Source organism: Temnothorax nylanderi, unplaced genomic scaffold, assembly GCF_030848795.1.
Source record: "Temnothorax nylanderi isolate EJ_2023f unplaced genomic scaffold, tnyl_v1.0 TNYL_tig0050_pilon, whole genome shotgun sequence".
NCBI classification, from domain to species: Eukaryota; Metazoa; Arthropoda; class Insecta; order Hymenoptera; family Formicidae; genus Temnothorax; species Temnothorax nylanderi.
In genome coordinates, this window is record NW_027249112.1 from 210,498 (window position 1) to 235,216 (window position 24,719).

Below are 24,719 nucleotides of genomic sequence, written 5' to 3' on the forward strand. Positions count from 1 at the left end.
AAATATTTTGGTTTTATGCAATTTATTTTATTGAAAACGTGATAATGGTTATTAATTACTAAAATTTATTTTAACAAAGCATCGATTTTACCCTAATTTTTTGTAGCCTATCCATCTATTTTTGATTGAGAAATTGGCTTTATGCCAGTCAAGTAGTATATGACGTGAGATTCTAAATATTTTTCAAGAAACACTGAAACTTTTAAAATTATTTTAGAATTGATCGTATAGTACAATTATATATTCATTTTTTACAGTAATATATATGAATATATTACATAAAAAATAATTTTGGTAAAAAATTAAAAAAATACGAGATCGATATATTTATATGTAAGTTTATAAAGATTTGCAATTGTATTATTCAATTATAACAAAGCGATTAATGATTAATTATAATATTAATTGTGCGGATCTCACGTCATTTATTTTGCCTTAATACATTTTCAAGATGCGTGCCGCATGAGCAACATGCCTAATAACGTATCTTCATATTTTCGCGGTCGGTTTTCGCGGTCAGTTTTTACATCAAGAAATTTTCCATGCATTATTAATTTTTTAATTTCGTTTACATTACAAAATTTCAATTTTTTGCGTGATATAACTGAGATATTCATATAACGCAAAGTAAAATTTTTTTTTACTTGATTACAATTGCAAATTAAAAAAATGGATCACAAAGAAACGGTTATTTAATATTCTCAAGTAAATAACGGAATTAGTGATAGAAACATTTTTCAATGTTCAATGTTGTTGTAGTTAGTTTTTATGAATTAATTTATATATATATATTTCTTTTTTATTAACTTCTCGTTGTACATTTTTTTATACAATCGATGCTCGCGCGTAATTCGAATCGAACGTAATATTATCTTTCGGTGATGATAATTATCCGACAGTGGAAGGAATTTTTCCCCTTCTTTTTGATCTGGTCACAATGCGACCAGATTGTACATGGCCAGGACAAAGGTAGGTCCGATCCGGCCCGAAGAAAGAAGATTGGATAAAGGTAAGTGGTCAACACTGACCACAATGGTGAAATAAGGTATAAGCAAAAACATATAAAATGATTTTATATATCTTATTTTTATTTGCCCCAAAAGGCTATTTTTTCCATATTTTCTCGCATACGTGCGAGATTAGAAAAATCGCAATTAAATCACAATCGCGCGCGTGTTAGAACCTCCAATTCCACATTTCCCACATCTCAATTAGTGATCGTGTCACTTTGAAGTATCCCGTTCAGGTATCCCACAAGCCTTTTATAAATCGTGTCACGGTCTTAATTAAAGCTTTGTATATTATATAGATTATAACACGGGTAGGTAGGAAAATGGATAGGTAGGACTATAGATCGGAATACGGGTAGGTAGGGATTCGGGTAGGCAGGGACAAGGGGATATAATCGATAGAAAAAATTGTATACAAAATAAAAGTAATATCCTTAATATAATAATAAATATACTTATATTTATTATTATATTTTGAATAAAATAACTTAAATGTATATTAAATAACAATAATTTTTATATTAAATAATTTTTATTAATTGTGTTTCTCAACAAACTATATAGTGTACAATCTCTCAATCAATTGGTTTATATTATTTATTCTCTTTTTAAAGTCATTAACCTTTCTAGCACGTTTAATGAACATTCTTAATAAAATGAGTACTGTTTTGACCAAATTTATTTTTGCTTTCCTTTTTATTATGATGGAATTAGCGGAAACTTGAAATTAATATTTCGTGTGTTTATCGGAAATATAAAACATTTCACAGTTGTGGAACAATTAAACTGATTTGAAATTAATTTTGTTTCTGTAAATAAATCTTAAGAAGGAATATATATTTGAAAATGGTATTTTTGAATAGTTTGTATGGAACTCTAATATTATAACTTCAGTAATTTAATATATTTCTAAAGCAATTTCACAATATTCTAGTGAATTATATTATCCGCTAGAATACGTATCAACCGGGGTGCATTTCGTTTCACATATGATGTGTGCATGATGCATCATTTATCCTTGTTTGGCATTCAGTGAACAACAAAAATAAATAATGTATTATATACGTATCATGAAACGGAATCCACGGTATTATCTATAGGCCTGTTCTTTTTCACTGCACTGAACTGCACTAAAACTTTCTACTGTGCTTTCGCCAAATTTTAAATATATGGCCGCGTTTAGCAGAACAACTGCTGAAGGTTTGTTCTTTTTCAAAGAACTTCCTAAACTGGTACATATTGGTGCAATAATTTGGAGTGAAACAAAATATACTTGTCCTACTGTAACTTATAATATATACCTATTTCATTTGAAGTACAACGCGAGTGTACAGTTGTGGACAGAAAGGCACTGTACATTAGCACAATTTAATTAAACGCTTTTATATTTATTGGGAAGACAAATAAAAGATCAGTATCCAGATGGTTTTAATAAGATTTTTCAGCAAACACCAACTAATAGTAACATTGCGTCATTGTTATTATTTCTTGTGTTATTATTAGTTGGTGTCCGCTAAGTTATTTTAATAGACAAAACAATTAACAGATAAAATACAATTTACAGATTTGCTGAAATGCGTTCAGCCTCTTTTATTATTGTTAAACGAAGAAAATTGCTGAAAAAATCATTTGATGTTAAAACCAAACTAGAAGTATCTTTTTTAAGATTTTTGGCAACTGGAAATTCTTTGAAAAATTGGCTGCGCGCGCGGCTGGGTTCCCTACATTAATTAAATATAATTACCAGTATTAGATATGTATATATTTTTTAAATTGATGTAGACATTATAATTTTTTTTTTAATTTCAAGTTTCTAAATTTTTACAATAAATTGTTTATAAACTTTACAAAATTTTAAGATCATTTAAATCATATAATAACAAACTCGAATTATTTTTGGTGTGATTGTATATAGTAGTAGTAGTAGTAGTAGTAGTAGTAGTAGTAGTAGTAATAGCAGTAATAGCAGTAATAGCAGTAATAGTAGTAGTAGTTGCATTGTCTGCAATAGCAAATTTTGTGTCCAATTGAATAACCATAACGGAATATGTTATTATAGCTCCAGCAACCTAGAAGAATAAAACTTTATTTAACAGATCCTGCATTATGTTATTGTGCGAATAAATAGAAGTACATTTTTTGCTTACAGAGCATATGAGAGGAATATTGATTTCAAATAGTCCTAAAGCAGTAAACGTTAAATTCTCATGGACCAGCTGAAGTGAAAAATGCACCACCTAAATAATACATATATAAGTTCATACAAAAGAGTACCTATCCAAAAATATTTTGTATTTAAAATGTTACATATAAATAATCTTACTTCAGCCCGTAATGATTTATACTCCAGGAAAGCATTGTGCAAAATGATTGCCATTTGCCGAAACTAAACGTAACAAAATTAAAATCACGTTATGCCACGCTCTCTTATCTAACTATAGTAACTATGTTCGCACGAACACCCGATACACGCACGAATATATGAATATTCAAAACTATTGGTGATATCGAAAAATAATTTAGACAATAAGCTTCGAGGAGGACGTAAATTGATTTCAAACGTTTTTTTTAGCTAAAAGTGCAGGAAAGGTGTAAAATTACCTTTGTTTTATCTCAAAATAAAATTATATTATATATAGTTTTAGACTTCTTGATTTTGTTTTTTATTAACAAAATTAGCACGTACTGTATAATTAGTGCTAATTACGGAGCGCTCTGTATATTTATAAATAAGCAAATAAATAAAACTCAACTGCATTTCTCGATCGCTGACAAATGTAACTGACGTACAGAAATGGAAGAGCATAGAAGAATGTCATATGTACATAGCCTATTATTATCTCAATGTCAGTGTTTGTTTCTATACTATGATGTATAGTATAAAGGCAAAAAATTACATCAGTTAAACATAGAGTAGACATTGTGAGAAGTTGTAGACTAAAATTTGTATTTATCTGGTGGTAAAAATGAACTCGTATTAGTAAGAATTACCAAAGAAAATAATAATTTAAATTACAACAATAATTCATGCTACACAACATAATTGTATTCGAATCTTCGTATTTTTAGTATATTAGGATGAAATCAACATTCGTAAAAATTATAGTGCTATAAAAATAGAGAAGTTTAATCTTTAGAGAGCCACATTATAAGACGTTATTCTGACAAGAAGAAAAAAAAATTATTTTAATTTACACAAAATTTAGTAGTTAAGAATTATAATACAAATTCTGAAGTCAAAATTATCAAATTTAAAATGGCTGGGATCGAAGGCCTCTACAAGTTAATTATTAATTGATTATAAATCCATGTTTAGGCTACGATATAATCGATAATTAATAATCAATTGATCAATTGCAGATTAATTGATAAATTGCAGATAACATTATGTTAAAATTACCTTTGTCGCTAAAATATACAATTCATGATGAACATGTTGAATCGAACGAAATTTGGTAATTACAGCATTGTTGCATTTATTAAATAATAAATTTGAGCTTGTGGTAAAATCAACATAAGAAACCGATAAGTTTTCCCTCGAATGCTGTACTGCGATCTTATTCAATTCGCGAGATCTCAGATATATATCGTAAATGTGATGACTGAATAACCCATTCGTAATTAGTATGCACATTCTGCAGTACCAGTTAAACATGGAGAAGGGTATATCTTTAAATGAATTAGTGTAAGCGATTATATCGTGCAAGGTTTTCATCGTATCCAATAATGCTATTGTCACGGTCGCGATGTCCTGCAGATGCGCGAGAAAAATATCATTATTTGTGAATCGTGCACCGTATGACCTGAAATATGAAGCAACCGAACATATTAGCTATAATAAAATATAATAGATTATGACTACTTATAATAGGATGCAGTTATGCAATAAGGAACTAAGCGCCATTTTCGTGATTTTTAATTCTGCATTGCCAAGTGATCATAAACTGGACAGGAGATTTTCTAAAAATCCATATAACACATGGAATTATATTTGAAAAAGATTATAGTTCGGTGATTATATTTGACGTTGGCATGTATTATAACGTTGGCACAGAATTTTATTTCTGATATTTCGCGAAATTTATTCTAGCGGAAAAGTAAGGTTTTGAAATTGGTTCTGCATTGCAGAATGCGTCCAATATACAATCCAGATCTCGTAAATATTAATTTCAAAATAAATAAAAAAGCGTGTGACTTAAACGACACAAAGAAATCTTTAAATGTAAAATGATTAATGAAAAAATTATTATTAGCCATAATTTATTGCATATAAGAAAATTATTTACAATATTTTTATTAGAAGACTTTATCGCTCTTCGTCTTAAACAAACATAATGTAATGAGAACATTAAATGTCTCTGTTATGTCTCCAATGACTTAAAAGCTTTGCATTTAAATGAAGCGCGTTTAAAGATATATTGAACAAAATGTCAACAAATTTATTATATCTACATATATCTTATTAGAAATTTTAATGATATAAAGAGTGAGATCGAGTATCAATTAAATCTTGTGATGTAATTATATATACAATCAATTTCTTTAATACATTTTAAGTTACAAAGCTGAATCTGTGATAAATTTTGCTTTTTAATAACAGCTGGTAAAACTTGACTTTACGAATTAAAGGAATTATTATCTTATTTCGCATTAATTATAAGTATATATAACTAAATATGCTTTTTATAAGGATTGTTTTTTTTTTACTTTTTAACGATATGTATTTTAAATTAGATACTTTTGAAAAGATTTTCACTACACACACACACACACACACACACACACACACACACACACACACACATCTATATATATATTCGTCGAGCGCGCGCGTTTAATGACGCTTGATATAACTATATAAAATTATATAAAGACTTGAATAATATATAATTATTTAACAAAAAAAACGTACTCAAGTATGGAATCTATGACAAACGTCTCTTGGCGAGGGAAAACAAATTGTTTTGGATGAAATAGGGATGTGCTCAGTATAATCAGCACTAATAGAACCTTCAAGGAATATGTTAACCCTATCAAAAACTTTACGGCAAAACGTTGCTCGCAATGATCATCAGATGAACAATTGATCGTCCAAGAGTCTTGACTCAAGAAAATGACCAATATCACAAGAAGCGCAAGATTATATAATCTATTTATGTAACTCGACAGATTGATTCCCAGGAAACGCGAAACTTTTTCCAAAGATTTACTTGTAGAAACTAAAAGTTGCTTTTTCTTTGGATCCATTGTAGTATATAAGTTATTCTGAAAATTTTGAATTGAATTTATTAAGAGAGACAAGCTAAAGATATAATCAATTAATTTATCATCCGTCGAACACGATATATTTACCTAATTTTTATTTAATTTTGGACAATTCTGTTTAGCGTATTCACTGTTAAACAACTTATACGTGCGTATCAGAAATTCTACTGACACATTGTATGTGGGGGTCTATGATTTTATCGTTACTTTCAATCGTAGCGCTTTATTGATCGCTAAGAAAATAAATACGCATTATCGTAACACAACGCGTTAACATATAATAGCATGAGTTATATTGCGATGAAAATTGCTTTTTGCTTTTATGATCGACATACATGTAATAAACGATAAAGGTTTGTTCTTTTTTAAAGAACCTCCTGAATTGGTGCATATATTAGTGCAATAAGTTAGAGTGAAACAAAATATACTTGTCCTACTCTAATTTATAATACATATCTATTTCATTTTAAGTACAACGCGAGTGTACACTATACATTAGCACAATTTAATTAAACGCTTTTAAATTCATTGAAGAGAAAAATAAAAGATCAGTATCCAGAATATCCAGATGGTTTTAAGAAGATTTTTCAGCAAACACCAACTAACAGTAACATCGCGTCATTGTTATTATGTCTCATGTTATTATTAGTTGGTGTCCGCTAAGTTATTTTAATAGACAAAACAATTAGCAGATAAAATACAATTTGCAAATTTACTAAAATGTCTTCTTATTTATATTATTGTAATTATTCAGCCTCTTAGTTATATTATTGTTAAACGAAGAAAATTGCTGAAAAAACTAATTGATGTTAAAACTAGAAGTAACTTTAAGATTTTTGACAACTGAAGATTCTTTGAAAAATTGGCTATGGCTGGGTACCCTACATTAATTAAATATAATTATTAGTATTATATATATATTTTTTTTAAATAGATGTAGACATTATAATTTCTTTTTTAATTTCAAGTTTTTAAATTTTTATAATAAATTGTTTATAAACTTTTAAGAATTTTAAGATTATTCAAATCATGCGATAACACACTTGTAGAATTATTTTTAGTGTGATTCTATGTAGTAGTAATAGTAGTAATAGTAGTAGTAGTTGCATTGTCTGCAATAACAAATTTTGTGTCCAATTGAATGATCATAACTGCATACGTTGCTACAGCTCCAGCAACCTAGAAGAATAAAACTTTATTTAACATGCAGCATTATATTATTGTGCGAATAAATAGAAGTATATTTTTTACTTACGGAACACATGAAAGGAATATTGATTTCAAATAGTCCTAAAGCAGTAAACGTTAAATTCTCATGGACCAGCTGAAGTGAAAAATGCACCACCTAAATAATACATGTATAAGTTTACACAAAAGAGTATCCAAAAATATTTTGTATTTAAAATGTTACATATAAATAATCTTACTTCAGCTCGCAATGATTTATACTCCAGGAAAGCATTGTGCAAAATGATTGCCATTTGCCTAAACTAAACGTAACAAAATTAAAATCACGTTATGCCACGCTCTTTCATCTAACTATGTTCGCATGCACATCCGACATGAGCACGAATATATGAATATTCGAAACTATTGATGATATCGAAAAATATTTTAGACAAAAAGCTAGATGGCTTCGAAAAGGACGTAATCTGATTTCAAAAGTTATTTTAGCTAAAAGTGCAGAAAAGGTATAAGTTTACCTTTGTTTTACTTCAAAATGAAATTATATTGTATATAGTTCGGGTCTACTTAATTCGTTTTTTATTAAGATTTAGAAGAGGAAAATTAACACATACTATATAATTGATGCAAATCACGGAGTGCTCTGTATATTTATAAATAAGCAAGTAAATAATACTCAACTGCATTTCTCGATCGCTGACAAATGTAACTGACGTACAGAAATGGAAGAGCATAGAAGACTGCCAAGTGTACATTATTTATTATTCGGATGATGTCAAGGTTTGTTTTTATACAATAATGTATATTATAAAGGTTATTAATTATAGAAGTCAAACATACAGCAGACATTATGAGAAGTTGTAGACTAAAATTTGTATTTATCTGGTGGTAAAAGTGAACTCGTATTAGTAAGAATTACTAAAGAGAGTGATAATTTGAATTATAACAGTAATTCATGCTATACAACATAATTGTATTCGAATCTTCGTATTTTTAGTATATTAGGATGAAATCAACATTCGTAAAAAATTTTAGTGCTATAAAAATAGAGAAGTTTAATCTTTACATAGCTACATTATATAAGACGTTATTCTGACAAGAAGAAAAGAATTATTATTTTAATTCATACAAAATTTAGTAATTAAGAATTTTTTAGATTGCTAATTATAATACGAATCTGAAGTCAAAATTATCAAATTTAAAGTAGCTGGGTTTGAAGGCCTCTACGGGTTAATTGTTAATTGATTATAAATCCATAGTTTAAGCTGCGATATGATGAATAATTAATAATCAATTGATCAATTGCAGATTAATTGAAAAATTGCAGATAACATTATGTTAAAGTTACCTTTGTCGCTAAAATATACAATCCATGATGAATATGTTGAATCGAACGGAATTTGGTAATTACAGCATTGTTACATTTATTAAATAGTAAATTTGAACTTGTGGTAGAATTAATATAAGAAATCGATAGGGTTTCCTTCGAATGCTGTACTGCGATCTTATTCAATTCGCGAGATCTTAGATATATATCATATATGTGATGACTGAATAACCCATTCGTAATTAGTATGCACATTCTGCAGTACCAGTTAATTACGGCGAGGCATATATGTCCAAGACGTTTATCATCGTCGGTGATTATATTGTAGAAGGTTTTCATCACTTCCAATAATGCTATTATCGCGGTCGCGATGTCCTGCAGATGCGCGAGGAAAATATCTTTGTTTGTGAATCGTGCGCCGTACAATCTGAAATATGAAGCAACCGAATATAGCTATAATAAAATAACATATTTATTGGCTTTAATAGAACATAATGGATATTATGAGTATAATAGAATGCAGTTGTGCAATAAGGAACCAAGCGCCATTTTTATGTGCGATTTTTAGCTCTGCATTGCTAGGTGATCATAAACTGGAGATTTTCTGTAAAAACGCATATAACACGTAGAATTGTATTTGAGGAAGATTATAGTCATTATATTTGAGATAACGTTGGCACAGAATTTTATTTCTAATATATTTTGCGGAATTTATTCTAGCGGAAAAGTTTTTGGAATTGGTTCCACATTGCAGAGCTGCGTCCAATATACTGTCCAGATCTCGTAAATATTGATATTGATTACAAATAACTGAAAAAGTTTGTGATTTAGGCGGGACGAAAAATCTCCGAATGTCAAATAATTATAACGATAAATACATTACCGCTCATTAATTTCAATACACCTTGCACCCCCAGATTCGTTGATTTCTCTGTAAAGGATGAACATGATACGTGAGTTTTGCACAGAAATGAATGCACTTACTGTTATAAACACTTCACTTGCATGCATCGTATTTTTATACATTATTTATATATAAATCCTTGAAAACTGTAGTTTTCGAAGAAACGTGGGCTAACAGCCGGATAGTGTCTGATCCCTGGAAATAAAGAAAATACGCGCGCAAGGTCATTTAATTTGATCTTACGCGCGTATTTTCTTTATTTCCAGGGATCAGACAATTTCTGGCTGTTAGCCCCCGTTTCTTCAAAAACTACAGTTTTCAAAGATTTTTATATAAATAATATGTAAAAATACGATGCATGCAAGTGTCGGAAGTACTTATAACAGCAAGTACATTCATTTCTGTGTAAAACACACATATCATGTTCATCCTTTACAGAGAAATCAACAAATCTGGGGGTGTATTGAAATTAATGAGCGGTAGTGTATATTATTAGTTATTGCTAAGAAGATTATTTACAATATTTTTATAAGAAAACTTTATCGCTCTTTGTCTTAAATAAATATAATGTAATGAAAGCATTAGATGTCTCTTTTATGTCTCTAATGACTTAAATACTTTGCATTTAAACGCGGCGCACTTAAAGATAGATATATTTAACAAAAAATGCCAACAAATTTATTATACATATATCTTATTAGTAATTTTAATGATAAAGGGTAAAATCGATTATTAATTAAATCGTGATTATATATACGATAATCACTTTCTCTTTTTATATGTGCAGTTATTAGATATGTGCTTAATATTCTTTAAGTTATAAAATTGATTCTGTGATAAATTTTGCTTTCTTAATAATAGATAAAACGTTACTTTACGAATTGAAGAATCGTTATCTCATTTAGCATTAATTATAAGTATATATGTATAATTAAGTACTTGATTAAATGTCTGATTTTATATCCAATTTTAAGCAGTTAATCTTTTAAATATGCTTTTTAGGAGTATTTTTTTTACGGTATGTTTTAACGGTATTTTAAAATTAGTATAGATAATTGTGGAAAGATTTTCACTATATGTATAAAAGTATTATAAGCTTGGTTGCATACACTTTAGGATGTTATTTTATCCCGTGACTATGTATCTTCGTCGAGCGCACGCGTTTAATGATGCTTGATATAACTGTGAAAGGACTACGCTCAGTTTGGGCCCCGAGTGAACAGTCATGAGTCACATATTAATCAATAGGGGGTACTCACGAAGTACAAAACAGAAGATTTTCTAAAAATCTCTTCTTAGTGGTTGCTTACGTCATAGAAGGAATATATATACTCCCTGAATTTCATGTTTCTAGGTTTAGGGGTTTTGGGCTAGGCGTTGATGAGTCAGTCAGTCAGTCAGTCCAGGACATTTGTTTATACATGTATACTTATATAGATTTGACAAAAGAAACTTACTCAAGTATGGAATCCATGATAAACGTCTCTTGGCGAGGGAAAGCAAATAGCTTTGGACGAAATAGAGATGTGCTCAGTATAATCAGCGCTAATAGAACCCTCAAGGAATACACTAACAGAAACTTTACGGTAGAACGTTTGCACTGATCTTTATTTCGACACTCATAATTTGCATGATTCAAGAAGATGACCAATAGCACAAAAAGTGCAACATTATTTAATCTGCCTACGTAACTCGACACATTGATTCCCAGGAGACGCAAAACTTTTTCCAAAGATTTACTTGTAGAAACTAGAAGTTGCGTTTTCTTTGGATCCATTGGAGTATATAAGTTTTTCTGAAAATTTTGAATTGGATTCATTGAGAGAGGCAAACTAAAGGTATCAATTAACTTATTATTAACATCCGTCGAACACGATATATTTACTTTATTTTATGGACAATTCTGTTTATCGTATTCACTGTTATACAATTTATACGTACGTGTCAGAAATTATACTGACACGTTGTACGTGGGGGGGGGTCTATGATTTTATCGTTACTTTCAATCATAGCGCTTTATTGATCGCCAAGAAACTAAACGTGCATTATCGTAACACGATGCGTTAACACGTAGCATTAGTTATATTGCGGTGGAAACTTTTCGATTTTATGATCAAAATATATGCATGTAATGAATTTATTAGTTAATTTGTTATGTACAATACGTGTACACGCGCGTTAAAATAATCACATGAAAAAACTATTGAACAAAACAATGTTTCTTTCCATACAGGTCAACTTTAAATTTCAAGTGAAATCTTATTTCATAATATTTGCATAATAATGCAACAAATTTGTTAAAGCGCATATTATATTAGGATACGCATGCATGCTAATATTGCGCGATATGTAATTTAATAAGAAATTCTAAAACGAAAAAATTTAATAAGATACGACAGACAGTGTTAAATGGTGTTTGTATTATTATATAGATAATTATTTAAAAATGAATCACTTTTTAGATTGCACGATAATATTTCTCTACACATTTTTACTTTTATAATAATAAATAATAAAATTTAAAAAATGTATGGAAATATTTAGGTTTTTATTCGTATTCATAACCATTATCGCAAAATTCGCCCTCGGATGTTGTATGAGACTCGAGTATGTGTCTAATATGTGACATTCTTGTAGCATCAGATTCTTCTTCATCAAGGTAATCGTCATTATCATAAAACTGCAATAAAAATGGATAAGTAATAAAGTCTATGCAGGACATTTAGTACTAGTATGATAATTCATGATAAGATAAAGATAGTCTAAAGCTTTCTTCAGATAATGATTACACAATTGCCTAATTAACCGCCTTATTGCTTTGCCTAATGGAGAGAAGAATGGAAGATGGCGCCAGTGGACAGATTCTATTTAAAACGTGGGGAACGCGGGCATGTCCACTTTCAGGCTTCTCTCTGATGGTAGCATCACGGATATTCGATAAAGAAGATAACTTTCCAAGATAACATAACAGATACATATGATAATGAATAATATTTTTCCAACATTCAATCTATACCTAAAAAAAAATATTCAATCTTTATTCTAATAATATTAAATGTACTTATATTTTACTATTTTCTCAGAATATGTTTCATAATGTATAATAATTATTTAAAGTATCTTTTGAAGGTAAAACTATATTGTTGGTACACCAGATTACATCACTCTCCTGGTGCACTCTATAGGAAAACTATTGATGTAACATGTAGTGCGGAAATTTAGAAATGTAATGTATCATGTAACATGTGAAGAAAGTTATTAATCTTCCTCTTCCTCATCAACATCTGTTTCTTCTTCTTCTTCTTCTTCCTCCTCCTCTTCCTCCTTTTTATCTAACATTCCTTTTTCTCCTACAGGAAAAAATTATTTTAGGAAATGTAAAAAAATAAAATATATGTATATATATTGTAATTATTATATTTTAGAATTATTTTAAAAAATATATATTTTTTTAAGCAATCACCCATTGGTAATGTTGGTGGTAAACGCGTTAATTGATAAACCTCTTCTTCTTTGACAGTAGGATCACGAATTTCCATAATCTCCGGCCCGATTTTGTACTGATCTTGAACAGGTGGTATATCAGAAGGACTATAATTATATGCGTTGTATTTGTGGCCCCAGCCAATATACATAGTAGCGAAGCGTCTGTGAAATGACATCATTAAAATCATATTAGCGTAATTCCATGCGCATTAATTTCCTTATAGTGTAATTATAGTTCAGCATAATTTCTTTTTTTATGTTATCATTAGCCGCAAACTTTTGCAGTGGAATGCGATGATCATTGAATACGTGATAAGTTACGCATAAAATAAATTTCAAGTTGTTTTGCATTAAATTTGACGCTGTGTAAAATTTAAATAAAATTGTTTTGTATTTTAATGTATTAATAGTTGGCTCTTAAATTAATCTGAATATTAATATTGGAAAAAAAATTAAATGCACTTGCGTACTTTCCTGCCGCAAATGCGAACGCTCCAGGCCAGATATTCGATCTAACTAAAGCTACTGCAATGTCTGGTTGTATGTATGTCGACTGTCTAACAGTCCATGGTATCACGGAGTCAACAATAGCGTCTTCCGATAAAGGAGTTAAGAGAGGCGGTCCAATCTCTTTCTCCATCATTTCCGTTTCATCTTTTTCTACATCTTCTTCTTCTTCTTCGATTGCTTCCTATGTAATTAAAGCTCCCTATCAAGCAACTTGATGAAGTACTTTTGCAAGTAATGATGAAAGATAGTTTTACAGTGGGAACTAAAATATTTAATCAACTAACGTCGACAATCTTTTCCTCCTTCTCGAGATTCCACCGGACAGTTCGTCCTTGCTCGAGAATATATGGACTATGATGACACCAATTTGACATGGAGGGATCTACAAGATCCTTGATCGGCAGTGGATCATAATTAATGTTTTCTGACAACTCTTCTTCTGTGTAGACTATATGTAAAGGATACTGTTTTTAAATAATGTATAGTTAATTTATAACTAACAATTATTGCATCTTTTTCTGTCATTGTCTATTGAAAAGATAATTTATAATAAGAATTGAAAATTATGTATTACTTTCTTTCCTTTCTTCTTCTATCTCTTCATCCTCGTCTTCTCCACTGAATGTGAAGAAACCAATCGGCGAAACATGAGTGGTCGCACTGATTCTTGCAATTTGTGCACGAAGATAATTTTTCTCAGTACCAGGAAACGGCGGAAAACTGTGAATCTGTCTTGGAACAAAAAACAATATAATAAATTAGAGGAATAGCCAAAAGAATAGAATTGATTAATCAAAATAATTTTATTGTAGTTTAAAAGTCGTTCGTTGTTTGATTTTAATAACTGCTTTCAGGTATATATCTCTCCGCATAATTGCTATATATATATATATATATATATATTGCTTAGAAAATAAATTTTTAATTTAACCATAAATCACTCCGCCGTCCTTGTTCATTTACTGTTATCATACATCGTCTCGCGAAACTCTGATTTCGTCATATATGCATACCACCACATATTATGAATAACAAAGCGATATGTGGGTTAACTTTATAGATGCTTTATGGACGTGATCGCAAATAACATCGCTCTAACTAGGGGTCTCCTTCATTAAAAGGCATCACGTACCGGTGTCTCCAAGTTTCCCGTGCAGTATCGAACAATCTGTCGTGCAATTACTATCTGCTGTGGTGTAACCGTCGGAAGTTCGATCCACTCGTCTAACCCAGGCGTGTTGCATACAAAATACACCTAAATACGATTAGCTGTGAGATAACGAGAGATTATAAAAGAAGCGTGCAACGTGACACTGGCCAAATATTAATTCATTACGCAGCCGTCAAATGTCATCTTTGATATTCCGATAATCGAGAAGTTATAAATGCGCACTTTTTTATTGAGGCCACTCCCAATTCTCTCGATCGGTATTTCTGGCAATGGTCTCCACGGATTAACAGGTAACGATGGAAAGACAAGCTCTAAAGGCTTTCCTTCTGACGTATCCTGGTGCGGATTTCCCGTTGTTTCGACAGTTCCCTCCATATCTTCCTTCTTGATTTTTCTTTCTGCTTCTTCCGCCGCGAGTTTCACCGCTGTTTCGACTTCAGCTTCCTCTTTTTCTCTTCTAGATTGTATTTCATGTTCCTCCTCCTATTTTTAAAGAAAGTGACATAACATCCTTAGAAGATTTTAAGATCTTACGTACATAATAATTGCATTATATGTTATTTATTTAAGAAAAGCTCATATAGCTATTTTAATTCTATGATAAATATTTTCTTCAATTCATGTTTTTAAGCTATATGGTAGAGAGTATATAACAATAAATTAATTAATACAAAGAATAGCATAATCAATTTTCTCAGCGTCACTCATAATGTCACCAAACATTTTTACGAGACTATATTTATTTAGAGATTAGATTGAATCGCTATATGCAATGTCTTTTGTGCGGTACAAAGCAAGAGTTCAATTGTATTTTAATATTATTATTTTACCTGCAATCTTCGAGCAAGCTCATCCGCCTGAAGTTCAGCTTCTAGTATATAATAATTTTTAGGTTTTCCAAGTATTTTACCCCAAAATCTGGTATAGCAATTAACAACGAAAAGATACATTTATTGAATAAACATATAATGGTGCGATATAGTTTTGGAATATGATATAAGCTACATAAATCGAATACCTAATATTTTCAAGCGGCATTGTCGAGGCGAGTTTCCGAATCGATAAATTAAGCAACGCTATTTCGTGTCGTGGCAATCCTACACCCGTCTGCTCGAAGTAGAACAAAAGATCCAACATGTTGGGATGTTTCTTTTTCTTATCGACCTCCTCTTCGTCCCCTATTTTCTCCTGTTCGTCGTCGTCAATCCGCTGTACGCCCTACCATGATTGCAAGAAGATTGAAAGGTAAAACGAAGATTATAGTTTGCCTCGTTTGCGTCATTTGCATGTATTTATCTGAAGAAAACTTGGAGTGTGTGTCGTGGTTTCATTATCTATTACTTGTCAGACCGCACCTGGAAGAGCTTAATGAGCTTCTTGGCATCGTCGTATTGCACGGGCGGTATGTACAGATCCCGAAGATAATCCGTCTTAGTCTTAAATCTCTCCTCCTTCAATTTTTTACTGTATTCCTCGAAAATATCAACAGCGTTTTGTGGCCGTTCGGCCAGTATTTTTGCCAAAAGCTCAACTAAATGGTCATATCTAAGAATAAAGAAGTAAATTAATAATAATTTATTTACTCCTCTTTAATAACTATTCTTTATTTATATTTAATACATTTTCAAGTATTTATAACATTAAAAAATATTATATTATTATATGTTTAAAAAATATTATTTCAAAATTAATGCAATACAATCGTTTCTACTACGCTAAATTTTTTTCTGTAAAGGAGAAATATAGTAAATATGTGAAATATATATTGAAATATATTGAAAATAAAAGTACGCGACAAAGGGAATACAATTGTATAGCTTTTATCGCAGGAAATTCAGTGATGCGCGTACAAACTGTCACCCGATTCCGTGCTGTGTTTCTGAAGAAATATCTTCGCGCGTCGGATATCGTGCTTCACGCTGGGAACGTCGTCGAGAGGTGCTTCTTCTACGATATAAGAATATGCCATTCTTATTATGCTGTTTTTCACGTCTCACCGCATGCAGCTAGCTCTGTAAAATTGCACGCGATGTCGCATCGCCGGATACTCAGTAATATTATCGCACTAACGTAACCACTACGCAAGCCCTGTCATCATTTGGTAATATATCAACGCCAACTGATTTTTTTTAATCGACGCTGTTCATCCGTTTCTTCCGTTCATCGCCATCCTGTGTCGCGAAATCGCTGCGATTGCTGTTACAAAAATATAAAATCTTATCTAGTGACTGCTAGTGACCTAATTATTTCGACACACCACACTGCTAAAAATGCTTTTAATCAGCTTTGTCGAAAGTAGATAGAATGATAGCTGAGATAAATGTCGCCTACGCATTTCTACAAACGGGAATCCGTTTCCGAGTGACGATGTAAGAAGCAGATAGATGTACAAAAAAATATTTAAAAGAAAGCTCCGTTTAAAGTATAAATATACCTATATACATATATAAAATTATTGAGTTCAATACGTGTAAATATAATATTAGTAGTAAAAATATATATGCATACATATAATTTTTTTAGTATTAGTTTAAAATATTTTTTATATATCTGTATCTTTTAATCATATATATTTAATTATATATTTTCTTTTCTCTGCATCTATTGCATGATATAACAAAATACAATCATTTTCTAGATAATTCTGTAAATAGGTAAGTTAAAAAGAAAATGTGAATGAATAATACGACTCGATAAAGATGAGTCGCACGCGTACAGTTTCTATCAGCTTGCATCCTGGAATATAGTTATCGTCTATCGGGTGTCCTAAATATGACGGACATTTTTCGAGGTCACTGGCTGTTTCCTTTGACGCCCACCCTCCTTTTACAGCGTAGAACGTGCCCCATCTTCAAAAACTGCCGCAACGATAAATGTCGCGGCTTTCTGATTGAAAAGTTCTTAAAATCTACGTCGTTAAAAATAGTTTCAGAAATGATGACTTTTATCTCTGCTTATAAATGTGTTTACATAATTATTGAATTATGAAATAAAAATTTTATATCATATTACTTTAACAGTTATGTTTTTAGCTGAAGTTTGGAGCGTTCTTGGAGTAAAAATTAAAAATTTGTTTTAATCAAAAAGGATTTATACAAAGAAACATATGTAGATAAAGACATAATAAGTGCAACAAAAAACGTGCGATATCGAGTTAAATGGAGTACTTCCAGGCATCGACCGGTAATAAATCATTATTCTTTTACCGTCATGCATCTTAAAGATTGTCCGCGCACTTGTACATTTTGGCACAAAATGCAGGAACAGTCGTTATGAATTTTTTATTTACATATACTAATACGCACTGAGCTTAATTGAGCACTTTTGGGGGCCTCGATTATTAATAAACTATTTTATTCTTACAGTCAAGAATCATAGATATTGTTTTTACACACTTGTATATTATTTTTTACTACAAATTACAAGAATCAGCGTTTTTGTGAAGATTTGATTCTGCTCTCTTCTTCATCTTTTGTTATTTGTTTATTACGTTTAAATTGATTTCTTATTATAATTTTATTATTTTTTATATAAATATATATTCTCTTTTATAATTTTTTAAATTAAGGCAATTTCTTAATTGTTTTAAATAAACGCTCTAAACTTTATCTGCATAGTTATTTACGTATAATATATACATACGTATAATATTATATCTACACTGATGTCTATGCGCTGCAATATTTATACATATGCATTACGGCATGTCTTTTCCAGATATTATGAATAAAAACTACTATTTCAAAAAATTCTCAGTTGCAGTTTTTAATAACTTGTGTAATTCTGCGTACACGTTTGCATAATGCTTGTAAGCTATTATGCAAGTTGTTTTTCATAATTTTAATATGTCAATATTTGCTGAGGCAGCTAAATATATAGTGATCATTGGCCAAAATATATATAATTGTTATTAAATTTACGAATATTTGGAAGAATGGAATTAAAGACAATGATCATGATGATATATTCTTGTTTCTCCGTAAAATTACCAAGCTTCTCATTAGATTCATGCCACAATTTTAATAACACTGTTAATTTACACATATACTCTCTCGTATATGAAATTTTCTATCGACATTGCAGCTCGAATATACAGTGCGATGGCGTGCGATGCGTTCGGCTTTAATTACCATTCGTTGTTACGCCGCCGGTCAACAAGCTGAAATTATGGCTGTGCCCTACCACCCGCGAGGCATTCGGTTGAACACGTGGCAAGCTTCAAACACATTGAATTGCGTATAGTCCAGGATTTCGTAATTTCAAGAGTTATAACAGGTGGTGTTGGACGAACGTATCACACATCATCCCACGTGTTATGTTCAACATGCTTTTCGGCGAGCCATGCAGCTGCGTCACTCGGCATTCCGCTCGGCACTTCGCCGCTGCATAATGCCACGTAATTAACAAAATGGTATGCCGATTAATAAAACGTGAGCGCATGATTGCCCGAGTTGGCATGTATCGGACGGACGGATTCGGAGCAGAACGGATTACCCGATTCGCCGAAATTCAATAGCCACCGCCGTTTGACGCGCATTGTTCGCGCGACGGCCAGATGCGTTAATTAACAAAAGGCCGTTAATGTATGAGCGTCTATCGCAGATGCGATTTTCAACCGATAACGATGATAAACGAGTTCGGATAATCCGACTCTCCCTCGTGCGCGGGATAGCGTAATAGTCCGATAGACGACAATCACGATATTTTCCTCGAGCATTCCATTTTCCGCAGCTATCGCGGTTAATGCTGTTACAGTCAAGTCAGTCAAGTGTAAACGTTTTCTTGAAAATGAAAATGAAAATATTTTAATTAAGTACAAATATAACATATGTGTCAATTTTTAACGTTATTCTTTGCTCTTTGTGGAAATTACTTTATTGAAATGATACGTTCAGTCGTTATCATTATCTTAATAAAATTAATTTTAAGTAAAATGTATTTACTCCAAATGTTTTTACCGCGGCTATTATTCAATATAATTTAAAATCTGATTTTATTTAATTTAATTTAAATTATTTTAATTTAATTTAATTGTTAAATATACTTTATTAATTCTCAAAAATCTTTAAAATTTTACTTGCTTATAAATTAAAGACTGTTGAAGCTCTCTGATGCTTTTAAAGACACTGTTAAAAATAAATCTATATCCAAGATTGATTAAAAAATTCTTATATAAAAGGAAGCCTATATACCTGCAAAATTTTATATAAAAGTTTTGTAAGTCTTAGACGACTTCCTTTCGTATAAAAATTTAAAAATTTTTACAAATCCTGATATGTTAAAAAAAGTAGATAGTGAGCGAAAATATAGTTTCCGAGATTTTTCTTGAAGTTCCTTTACACGCTTCACCGACGATGCTCTTAAAGAAGAGCGAAGAACGATAAATTTGTTAATCAAGCGGCATTGGACGCATTTCGAATGTAGACGACGAGTGCCGGAGTTGGTGCTCGTAATTCGCGGGGGCGTTGGAGTATGAATGAGTCCCCACCATTGTCTCTCTCTTCAAGCCATCTCGTTCTCTCGCCAGTCGACCACCCTGTCTCTTATACCAGCCCTACTCTCGTCCCCTCCATATATCCTTATACTCTTCTTCTTCTTTTCTGTCTCTCCTTCTCTCTCTCCCTCTCCCCTCTCTCTCTCTCTCTCTCTCTCTCTCTTTCTCTCTCTCTCCCCTTCTTTCTCCTTCGTATCATCACTCTTCTTTGGTCCCTCTGCCTCACACCCACACCGACCGAAAGCAGCTCATATCGGGGGTCGGTTCTCTCTCCAAGTTCCGCGCTTCTTTCGGTCAGTTTTCTCCCGTGAGTTGTACGCGCGCGTTCTTTCGTGAGGACCGGCTTCTGTGTCGTACAGTCTTTAGGCCCTACAACCACGAGAAACAGAACTAGTTGTGTTGAAATAAGAACTATTCCTCTCGGCATCCTGTGGATACCCGCAGAACAGGAGAGCCTCACTGTTCAACATGCGCCATCGACTTTCAAGGTGCGTTACATATACAATAAATAATATATATTTTTATTTCTATTAGATTGATGAGGTAAATAAAGTACCTAAATTATCTTGATTAGATTGATTATCAACTTTCTTTTTGTTGCTCGTTGTCAAGTTGAGGCCCGAATATCTGTCCATGAAATAAAAGTGTATAGTAATTATACAAGTAACAAAGTAATTATAAAATTACTTTGTTTATTATAAATATAATAATAGTAAAAAACAAATTATTACATATTTATAGCTAGCAACAAGATATGTATTTTAATTATAGCATATTATCTAATGAAACATTGTACATTGTTTGATAAGTAGCATACTTTAATATGCTGTAACTCGCCAAAGTATCGAAGCGATTAAAAGATGAACTCTTGTTAAATAATATGCCATTGGAAGTCTTTTTTATTCAAAATAGAAAATTACCCTGCTGTCGGACAGTTACTCTTGCAGTTATTAAAACGATTTAGTATGAAGTGCGCAAGTTTACGTCTACTGGATCTTATTATTAAAAGTTTTACTTCTCCCGTCTTGAAATCGTTCGAACTTCGGTAATGTCATTCTAACTTGAAAGTGCAGTCTAACTTATTTGGTGGTAATTACACGGCATTATATAGAAAAGAGAAAAAAATGCAGACGTATTTAATACAGCAATAAAAAATAATTAATTACGCAATGATTGTGTAAAGACATAAAACATTGAAACAAACTGCCCTGAATCCATCTGACCTTAGATTTATACTGTACTTAAAAAAGCATCTTTTTTCTGTGATAATTTTTCTATTTTCTCCCTTTTAAGTTATTTTTTTGTGAAATAATTATCATCTTTGTAAGTTACATTAATTCTACCAATTTTATTGTATATTAAGTCAAACTTTGTTTCCATTCACTACTTCTGAGATTTCGTCTCTATACTAATATTCTTAAAAAATTTACAATTTTTTTTACATTTTAATCGGTTAAATATTTTATGTTTCGTATTATAGAAAGATAGTGGTAAATTAGTATGGTATTCGTGTGATTTGTCGCGAGAAGTAATGTCACTCATTACTATTAAGGAGTCGTTTCAAAGAACGCCTTACATTATTCATTTGTCGTTTCTACACGGCATTGGTCGATCGTTCGTAAATCGTTCGTTCCTGATTCCCCTCGACTCACTCTTTATTAAGACGTTCACGTTTAAATGAATGAATGAATGAATGGATGAATGGATTTCAAGAAGCCGCGAGACCTCGATCTTTCTTTATCCTTGAGCCTTCTAGTAATGAGATACTGATTTATTACAAATTGCAAATGTGCGTTACTAAATCGCTCACATTCATCCAAAAAGCCTTTTAGATGTATTGTGTTAGCGTACATCATTCTCACGCATAATACGTAAAAGAGACACTTTACGTTCTTATAAAAATAATTTTATCTTTAAGTGGTGTAAAATATTGGAACATGTTATATCCTTTTTTTTTTTAAATATATTAGAACTTCAATTTAAATTCTCACACGCATTTTAGATATTTTTTATTCTTTGTTTGCATTGTACGATCAATACCATGAAAATAAAAAATTGCCAGTAATGTTTCAATTAAATTTAGTTCAACAAAAATTAATTGATATTCCCACATCTTTTGCATAACAAAAACATAATTTATGCAATGAATTTGATACGACTAATGTAAAACCAGCGTAAACAATTATATATGGAAATAATTTTCAGTATTGCACAGTTTAATTACCAATATTTCCGGTATACACCTTGCATTTCATTTCTTATCTTACTGTTAATTAGATATATAAATCCAAATGTCCTTGTGTTTGCCTCATCTAGTTTTATGTCCTAGAAATGATGCATGTGCACATTCGAGTGGAACAAATCATTTCCTTCTATTAAAGCGTAGCATTAAAAAAATAAAAAAAGGTAATTACCATTCTCTTTTCCACTGATGTAAAACCAATGTTTTATAGTTTACTTATACGCATATCTGTGTATTAGAGTCATATTAACGTTCGTATATTTTATGCAAATTTTTTCTTTGTGAAAATGGGAATAGCTATGATCATTATTGTTAGCATATGAAAGCAATTACCGCGATTGTTATAAATTCTAAATCTGACAGGTTTTGTCGGCGAGAATGTAATAATGACGATATAACTACTCATCTTAACTTTATTTGGAAAACAGAGATTTTAATATGTCATGTGGATTTATCAGTCAAAAAATTTAATGAGATACGAAGTCGCGCGCGATGGGATAAGGGGATAAAAGCGAAATTTGCGGCACCTCAGTATCGGAAGGCCGCAGGCCTGTGGTCCATGACCGGTCGACGCAGCCTCCTCCCGGTTCCAGAGAGAATCGGAGTCACGTTCAGTCAGTGGCCGACTCCCGTCCGTGGAGGTGGTGCGCGTTATCGCTCCTTCGGTTCCTTTCTCAACAGTGCGCCGAAAGGAGTTTTCCGGCTTATGCATATATCCCAAGGCTCATCTTCATCGGGCATGACGAACATCAGGAGCACGTGGTTAGTCGAAAAAAAATTTTTTTTTGCGTCACTGTTGGTTTCCATTGCGTCACGACTATGCTCCGTTTTTTTACATCCAATTTTTGAATGCGTTCTTTAATGCGTGAAGAATATCGAATGTTCGTTTTAGTTTTCTCTTTCTTAGATTCAGGTCTCCATCTCTCTCTTTCTCTCTCTTTCTCTCTCTCTATCTCTCTTCCTTAGGCTGGGAATCGATTTTCGTTTAGCCCGTTTTTATGAAGCGCACGGAAGTACCCAATTACGAAACCATTTAAAGGGAGTTTTAATTAAAGGCTGAGGTGGTTTTTGCGAGTGATTTGCTTGCTTTCTATCGCGCCGCTCCTGCTCAAAGATATAACGCGTAATTAATAATCACGTTGTATACAGAATGTTTATTTGCATTAGTGAAGAATTTACCGAATGTTCACATACTTCACATTCTTCTCAGCTTCTTCTCTCCTTTTCCTCGTTTCTCGTGGCAAATCAAAATTGTATGAGGCTATAGCAATACTGTCAAAACTTGATATCGATCGTAATTGCTTGAATGAATAAACTGAATTACTACAAAAACGAGTTTCTTATTGAGTTATTACTTCTACTAGTTATTACTTCTACGAGCGAATAATTTTAAAATTCTGGTGATTTACACACTTAAATGTATATATCCGCGCTCGCATTTGTAGAATGACTCATGAAATTCTCGTCACAATTTGAATTATGCCATAGTTTTCCAAATGGTTTGATCGTTAGATGTGTGTGAAAGTCCGTTTCAGAAAAGTTTTCGTTTCTGCTCGCCTAGTCGCAGACGTTTACGTTTCTTCCGACATGCACAATTCGCACATGTCGAGAAACAGGAGATGGTCTCGTGAGTTCTTTGAGACGCGAAGGGCGGATTGGTCGACATGTGTGTCTCCTCCGACCGACTCATTTGTTAAAGTGCTCCGAGCGCTTCCAGTTAACTAGACTTAACTTATTATATACTGCTTATTATTTATTTTCCAGTAAACCAGAATTATGTCATTTTTAAAAAACAATTTCGTATATTCGCACAATGCTGTGGCTACAAACTAGTTATCATCAACTTTTCACGTTGCGGTCATGCAACGTCTACCACGTTTATACAATGTACATATTTCTCTTCCTTTAATTTTTTTATATAGATATATAATGTAAATCCGGGAGTTGTATTTTATTATTGTTGTTCTTTTCTCCATCTATTCTGTGCTAAGCTATTAGACAAGCTGCCTTCCTGGTATATTGTAATAGTGACAATTAAATTACGTTACAATACATGAATTATTACATATTTACACAAGTCAACGAAAATGTTTTTGCCTTCGATTTACGGTTATAACAGTACTTC

The 24,719-nt window shown here is 31.6% G+C and overlaps 3 protein-coding genes across 7 annotated transcripts in view; 1 reads left to right on the plus strand and 2 right to left on the minus strand.

Annotated features, from left to right (window-relative positions):
• Positions 1-7,343: 7,343 nt before the first annotated feature.
• Positions 7,344-11,468, minus strand: LOC139772479 (uncharacterized). The gene is made up of 6 exons (XM_071706208.1): positions 11,149-11,468; positions 8,809-9,214; positions 8,142-8,342; positions 7,703-7,765; positions 7,531-7,620; positions 7,344-7,454 (listed from the first exon to the last, which is right to left on the minus strand). Exons 1-6 carry the CDS (start codon positions 11,466-11,468, stop codon positions 7,344-7,346), a joined length of 1,191 nt encoding a protein of 396 aa, XP_071562309.1.
• Positions 11,469-12,949: 1,481 nt separating this feature from the next.
• On the minus strand, positions 12,950-16,827 carry Rsph4a (Radial spoke head protein 4a). The gene is made up of 11 exons (XM_071706209.1): positions 16,709-16,827; positions 16,214-16,403; positions 15,877-16,076; positions 15,689-15,776; positions 15,081-15,341; positions 14,820-14,942; positions 14,262-14,415; positions 13,972-14,126; positions 13,648-13,868; positions 13,155-13,339; positions 12,950-13,023 (listed from the first exon to the last, which is right to left on the minus strand). The coding sequence occupies exons 1-11, from the start codon at positions 16,825-16,827 to the stop codon at positions 12,950-12,952; spliced, it is 1,770 nt and encodes a 589-aa protein (XP_071562310.1).
• Positions 16,828-20,635: 3,808 nt separating this feature from the next.
• Ppn (proteoglycan-like sulfated glycoprotein papilin) overlaps positions 20,636-24,719 on the plus strand; it is an 84,687-nt gene continuing 80,603 nt past the window's right edge. For 4 of the 5 annotated variants that reach the window (XM_071706215.1, XM_071706219.1, XM_071706217.1 and 1 more), the window contains exon 1: positions 23,222-23,356. In XM_071706215.1, the coding sequence (XP_071562316.1) occupies positions 23,301-23,356 (56 nt within the window). In that variant the 5' untranslated portion in view covers positions 23,222-23,300. Of the gene's footprint in view, positions 20,841-23,221; positions 23,357-24,719 lie in introns of those variants that run through there. The other variant, XM_071706216.1, reaches the window with a different exon arrangement.

Excerpts from the sequence above, each read along its gene's own strand:
- LOC139772479 (XM_071706208.1), bottom strand. The coding sequence starts at position 11,468 with ATGGATCCAAAGAAAACGCAACTTCTAGTTTCTACAAGTAAATCTTTG. Across the intron at positions 7,621-7,702 it reads ATAAATCATTGCGAGCTGAA|GTGGTGCATTTTTCACTTCA; the intron begins GTAAGATTATTT and ends TGTATTATTTAG. Across the intron at positions 7,455-7,530 it reads ATATTCCTTTCATGTGTTCC|GTTGCTGGAGCTGTAGCAAC; the intron begins GTAAGTAAAAAA and ends TTATTCTTCTAG.
- Rsph4a (XM_071706209.1), bottom strand. The coding sequence starts at position 16,827 with ATGGCATATTCTTATATCGTAGAAGAAGCACCTCTCGACGACGTTCCC. Across the intron at positions 14,416-14,819 it reads CGGGAAACTTGGAGACACCG|ATTCACAGTTTTCCGCCGTT; the intron begins GTACGTGATGCC and ends GTTCCAAGACAG. Across the intron at positions 13,340-13,647 it reads TTCGCATTTGCGGCAGGAAA|ACGCTTCGCTACTATGTATA; the intron begins GTACGCAAGTGC and ends GTCATTTCACAG.